The 6712-nt window shown below is 45.7% G+C and overlaps 1 protein-coding gene across 2 annotated transcripts; it reads right to left on the reverse strand.

Moving 5' to 3' along the window:
• Positions 1 to 943: 943 nt before the first annotated feature.
• On the reverse strand, positions 944 to 5374 carry LOC127910572 (serine-aspartate repeat-containing protein I-like). Of its 2 annotated transcripts, XR_008075260.1 has the most exons (3): positions 4740 to 5374; positions 2478 to 4420; positions 944 to 2133 (listed from the first exon to the last, which is right to left on the reverse strand). XR_008075260.1 is itself a non-coding variant. In XM_052474654.1 (2 exons), the coding sequence occupies exon 2, from the start codon at positions 4381 to 4383 to the stop codon at positions 3220 to 3222; it is 1164 nt and encodes a 387-aa protein (XP_052330614.1). In that variant the 5' UTR covers positions 4384 to 4420; positions 4740 to 5374; the 3' UTR covers positions 947 to 3219. The 2 variants fall into 2 exon arrangements, 1 of the variants encoding a protein (XP_052330614.1); XM_052474654.1 differs by having other exon boundaries at positions 947 to 4420.
• Between the last annotated feature and the right edge of the window lie 1338 nt (positions 5375 to 6712).

Genomic DNA, 6712 nt, shown 5'->3' on the forward strand with positions numbered 1-6712 from the left:
TTTCAATTCTGTTGGCATCATTCACTACAGACTGGTCCCAGATCTGTTTGTACTCTAAAGCTAACTCCTAGGGTTGTTGTTATGCATAGCACCAACCATAAAATAGTAGTTGGCTAACCTCAAACATGCAATGTATTAGATTTAAATTTTAATCTACAGTGTTATCTTTACATATGCATTGTCTGAGATTATTTTAATATCTTTTTACAGTAAATTCTCAGAGAAAGAGGAGTACAATGCCAGGTGGAGCCACATGAGACAATGTATGACATCATTCATGGCTAATGCTAAGATTATGTAGTTATGAAGGCTTTTCCCAGGAACTTGTCCCACTTTTCCCACGCACATCTTTCTTAATCCCACCTACCATAGTCATACTCCTTGGCACAGAAGAGTTTGGGTTTGCCAATAGTCATCTCCTTACACTCACATTTTTCTGGGACGAAAGAGAGAATATGTTAATGTCTGTGTGTGTATGTGTGTCTGCTTGCTTGCGTGTGTGTGTGTGTGTGTGTGTGTGTGTGTGTGTGTGTGTAATGACCCATGGGTTCGATAAGATCATATATATCTTAAGATAATGTCAGAGCTGACAATGGGCATAACTAACCTTCTACTACTGAATGTTTTTGTTACGGCTTAGTGACTTCATCACACCTGATTCAACTGATATTCAACACCTTGATGAGCTAAATCAGGTGTTTCATTGCTGAGCTGGAGAAAAAAAACGTTCACACAAATAAAACCTACTCAAGACCACGATTGACAATCACTGCTGTTATGTTGACCATGGCAACCCATACCAGGCAATAGTAACAACATAGTAACAAGTCAGACATAAGAGGGAGGGAGACGTGGATACCACCACAATGGACACCATCACCATGGAGATAGTTGCCCATGTCAGGCCAAAGTAATAACAAATAAAACAAATCATTCCCTTTCTCTCTTACTTGTGCAAGAGTCAGAGGCTGAGGGTTAAAAAAACAAGTAACAAATCATAACAGGGACAGAGAGGGATAAGTGTGTACTCTTACATGGACAGAGCTGGGTTACAACATAGTAACAAAGCAGATATAACAGGGACAGAGAGGGATAAGTGTGTACTCTTACATGGACAGAGCTGGGTTACAACATAGTAACAAAGCAGATATAACAGGGACAGACAGAGGGATAAGTGTGTACTCTTACATGGACAGAGCTGGGTTACAACATAGTAACAAAGCAGATATAACAGGGACAGAGAGGGATAAGTGTGGACTCGTAAATGGACAGAGCTGGGTTACAACATAGTAACATAGCAGATATAACAGGGACAGAGAGGGATAAGTGTGGACTCGTAAATGGACAGAGCTGGGTTACAACATAGTAACAAAGCAGATATAACAGGGACAGACAGAGGGATAAGTGTGTACTCTTACATGGACAGAGCTGGGTTACAACATAGTAACAAAGCAGATATAACAGGGACAGAGAGGGATAAGTGTGTACTCTTACATGGACAGAGCTGGGTTACAACATAGTAACAAAGCAGATATAACAGGGACAGACAGAGGGATAAGTGTGTACTCTTACATGGACAGAGCTGGGTTACAACATAGTAACAAAGCAGATATAACAGGGACAGACAGAGGGATAAGTGTGTACTCTTACATGGACAGAGCTGGGTTACAACATAGTAACAAAGCAGATATAACAGGGACAGAGAGGGATAAGTGTGTACTCTTACATGGACAGAGCTGGGTTACAACATAGTAACAAAGCAGATATAACAGGGACAGAGAGGGATAAGTGTGTACTCTTACATGGACAGAGCTGGGTTACAACATAGTAACAAAGCAGATATAACAGGGACAGAGAGATGCAGGCAGAAGTACAGTGCTTTCGGAAAATATTCAGACCCCTTCCCTTTTTTCCACATTTTGTTACGTTACAGCCTTATTCAAAAATAGATGAAATAAATGTTTTCCCTCAATCTACACACAATACCCCATAATGACAAGGCGAAAAAAGGCTTTTAGAAATGTTTGCACATTTATTAAAAAGGAGTCACACACACACCCACTACGCCATCCTGATGCCAGCCACACACCCAGGTCAAAGTGACAGCTGTCTGCATGTCTGCACACTTACACTCTAAAAAGAAAGAGTAAACACATTTCTGTTTTCCTATAGACCTTATTCACACTGCGACAATGATCGGCGTGACAATTATGTTGATCCGCACAGGAAAAATAACAAGATGTTTGACAGCGTTCTAATCCAGTGTGATTCGGTTCAATCTGTTTTCTCAAAGGTACAGATAATAGGTTTCACTAATATTTGCATCGATAAATCAATGGCATCCTGAATAACAAAAATAAAATGTACTGTACCTATTGAATCATACATTTACTAGTGAATATGTCTGGCTGTGGCTGTGTATATTGTATAATGTACGTGGTTTTGCCTGTTCACCTTCCTGACCCTGTAAGACTCACTCTTGCATTCATGCGGTGGCTCCTATGATACCGTTGGCAGCTTGCCAAGGCTGTTCGTTGTAGAGGGGAGCACAGCGCTCACAATGGTCGCCGGCTGTTTTGTGTCTGCACACACACCTCCCGTGGACCTGCCACAAGGGAGGGAGGGAGCAGTGTATTACATATGTATTACTGGATTACTGTTACAGACAGATACACACAGCTACACGCACACCCCCTGTGGATCTGCCACAGGAGTAAGAGGGAGACAGAAAACAGTGTTCACAGGGGAACGCTTCTGAGTACTTGGAGGTACAGGCTGCCACACTCTCCCCCATCCTTGGCCAGGCCAAAGGTGTCCTCACAGTCCCTGGCAAAGTACCTGGGTTAAAAGAAAATAGGTGTATTTTGATCCCAGAGCATAACACATCAAAGTATGAATTAAAACACTTATTTCCAAAGTGGTCCTCGATGGTGCCTGAGGGTCTTCCAGGTCTGTCCGTGGTCCTGGGAACGTTCCAGCAGCATGGCAGAGAGGCGGGGGGAACGGAACACCAGGATCAGGTGGGTGAAGTAGAACTCTGTCTCCAGGTCTAGTTGGAGGGTCTCGGTCTCCACCCTCTCTGCAGACTGCCACCATGTATCTGGGTATTCAAAGGACGAGTCGGTCATGGCAGTGGCTAGGTGGGCCTGGTGGGGGAGGGCTGCGTTGCACTTGCTGCATTTGGGTACTGCTGGGCAGGAAGACTCCTTGTCGGGAGAACTAGAAGTCTGTTGGTAGGAGCAGTAGGACTCTGTGGAGTTGGATCCACACACAGACTGGGTGAGTAGTCCTCGAACCCAAGGCTAGGTCCCCCATGCGAGGGTTACAGGCCCTGCCAGCACAGCGCCTCTGGCTCTCCACAGCTGGCTCTCCACAGCTGGCTGCCTCTCCACTGCTGGCTGCCTCTCCACTGCTGGCTCTCCACTGCTGGCTGCCTCTCCACTGCTGGCTGCCTCTCCACTGCTGGCTCTCCACTGCTGACTGCCTCTCCATTGCTGGATGGCTCTCCACTGCTGGCTCTCCACTGCTGGCTCTCCACTGCTGGCTCTCCACTGCTGGGTGGCTCTCCATTGCTGGATGGCTCTCCACTGCTGGCTCTCCACTGCTGACTGCCTCTCCATTGCTGGATGGCTCTCCACTGCTGGCTCTCCACTGCTGGCTCTCCACTCTGGGTGGCTCTCCATTGCTGGATGGCTCTCCACTGCTGGCTCTCCACTGCTGGCTCTTCACGGCTGGCTCTCCACTGCTGGCTCTCCACTGCTGGCTGGCTCTCCACTGCTGGCTCTCCACTGCTGGCTCTCCACTGCTGGCTCTCCACTGCTGGCTGGCTCTCCCCTGCTGCCTCTCCACTGCTGGCTGGCTCTCCACTGCTGGCTCTCCACTGCTGGCTGGCTCTCCACTGCTGGCTGGCTCTCCACTGCTGGCTGGCTCTCCACAGCTGGCTCTCCACTGCTGGCTCTCCACTGCTGGCTGGCTCTCCACTGCTGGCTCTCCACTGCTGGCTCTGCACTGCTGGCTCTGCACTGCTGGCTGGCTCTCCCCTGCTGCCTCTCCACTGCTGGCTGGCTCTCCACTGCTGGCTCTCCACTGCTGGCTCTCCACTGCTGGCTGGCTCTCCCCTGCTGCCTCTCCACTGCTGGCTGCCTCTCCCCTGCTGGCTGCCTCTCCACTGCTGGCTGCCTCTCCACTGCTGGCTGCCTCTCCACTGCTGGCTGGCTCTCCACTGCTGGCTGGCTCTCCACTGCTGGCTGGCTCTCCACTGCTGGCTGGCTCTCCCCTGCTGCCTCTCCACTGCTGGCTGGCTCTCCACTGCTGGCTCTCCACTGCTGGCTGGCTCTCCACTGCTGGCTGGCTCTCCACTGCTGGCTCTCCACTGCTGGCCATCCACTGCTGGCCATCCACTGCTGGCTCTCCAGCAGAACTATCGGTTTAGAATGGATTGGCATTAAACATAAAATCCATATTCTCCAACTAAAATGCATTTTCACAGATTTGATTACCTGGTTACCAAATATAATTTTGAAAATATAAATCAGCAGGACAGACAAATACTTTTCTAGATATCATGCATTAGACAGCCAACAAACATTTCAAAGCAACATACTCTAGGCGAAAATCAATCACTAAAATCATCCTCAATGCTCTCATTATATTATAGACACGCTGAAGTTTGCAAGCACAGTCTGAATCCAACCGGAATGATGAGGGAGGGACAGATACTTTATAACGTTTTTACTTACCAGCCAAAAGAGGGAACGCAGAAAGAGGTAAAGAACACTGTCTCATCTTGAGCATCCTTGATGACACTTCTAGAAAACAGTGAGCTAGCCAGCCTGCCTGCCAGGTAGCCTAGCTGCTTCTTGTGTGAACGGTGAGAGAAAAGCGTTGTAGTTCTGTTTTTAAAGTGAAGTGAAGTCACGTTCTCAGACGATTGACTTTAGCCAAATGAGCTGTCTCCTCCGCTGCACGCAGCTTTCGCTTTCAATATGTATGAAGCATAATTCTAGAAGAATATAACATTCGCTATCGATCTATATCAAATGGTATGTGCTACCTATCCAATATCTTTGCATAGTATGTATGCGCGAATATCGAAGGGCAATTATTGTCCAAATAAGATTATTTGAAAAAGTTTACCATTCCTGAGTCCTTCAATCCATTTTCACTGTTTGAAAGAAGTCCACGTTTTTTTATGGGACGATAAGACATTTTAAATATGGAAAGGTGGAAAGCCCATTTAGTAGTCTTTCCCAATGACTGTATGGGTCTTTCCCAACCGTATATCATCCCTCAGCCCTTTTATTAATATGATACAATCTCAAATGGCACCCTATTCCCTGGTGCACTACTTTTGACCACGGTTCGTAGGGCTCTGATCGAAAGTAGTGCATTGAAGGGAATAGGGTGCCATTTGGGACTAAGCATGTATCTTGGTCATTCCCAACACTCTACACACGACTGAGTAGATTGTATCAGAAGTAAAAATTAGAGCAGACTAATTTCTCATTCTGAAAATTCTGAAATTAAAGTAATAAATTATTGATAAGATGTTTGTTTTATTAAATGTGTATATTAATAAGTGAATGACAATACAATAATTATTTCCCTTGATAAAATACTCCTACAAGTCTTTGATATATTCCTACAAGAAAAATAAAAAAAAATACACGTTTTCTGTATGCTAACCTCCGTAAACCATCCACCCAGTAAGTCAGCTGGACTTTTGTTTGAAGGCCAGTGTGTCATTCTGGTGCATTCCTGCTGCATACCACTGCTTATTACCAACTGTCAGTTATTTAGAAATCACACCTACACTGAACAGAAAATATGAACGCAATATGTTAATTGTTGGGCCCATGTTTCATGAGCTGAAAAAAAAGTTCTGAAAAATGTTCCATATGCACAAAAAAAATCTTATTTATCTAAAGTTTTGTGCACAACTTTGTTTACATGTTATTGAGCATTTCTCCTTTGCCAAGATGATCCATCCACCTGACAGATGTGGCATATCAAGAAGCTGATTAAACAGCATGACCATTACATAGGTGCACCCTGTGCTGGGGACAATAAAAGGCCCCTCTAAAATGTGCAGTTTTGTCACACAACACAGTGTCACAGATGTTTCAAGTTGGGGGAGCGTGCGATTGGCATGCTGACTACCGGAATGTCCACCTGTTGCCAGTGAATTGAACATTCATTTCTCTTCCATAATCTGCCTACAACGCTGTTTTAGAGAATTTGTCGTGCCATTCATCTGCCACAATCACCTCATGTTTCAGCATGATAATGCACAGCTCCATGTCGCAAGGATCTGTACACAATTCCTCCAAGCTGAAAATGTCCCAGTTCTTCCATGGCCTGCATACTCACCAGACCAATGTCACCCATTGAGCATGTTTGGGATGATCTGGCTCGACCTGTACAACAGCGTGTTCCAGTTTCCGCCAATATCCAGCAACTTTGCACAGCCATTGAAGAGGAGTGGGACCACATTGCACAGGCCACAATCAACAGACTGATTAACTATGCGAAGGATATGTGTCGCGCTGCATGAGGCAAATGGTGGTCACACCACATACTGACTGGTGTTCTAATCCACGCCCCTACCTTTTTTAAAGATATCTGTGACCAACAGATGCATATCTGTATTCCCAGTCATGAACTGTAACTCAGTAAAATCTTAGAAATTGTTGCATGTTGCATTTATATTTTT

The sequence above is a fragment of the Oncorhynchus keta genome, chromosome 22 (genome assembly GCF_023373465.1).
Source record: "Oncorhynchus keta strain PuntledgeMale-10-30-2019 chromosome 22, Oket_V2, whole genome shotgun sequence".
NCBI lineage: Eukaryota > Metazoa > Chordata > Actinopteri > Salmoniformes > Salmonidae > Oncorhynchus > Oncorhynchus keta.

Bases quoted from the DNA above. Each gene is read 5' to 3' on its own strand.
- LOC127910572 (XM_052474654.1), bottom strand. From the start codon at position 4,383: ATGGCCAGCAGTGGAGAGCCAGCAGTGGAGAGCCAGCCAGCAGTGGAG.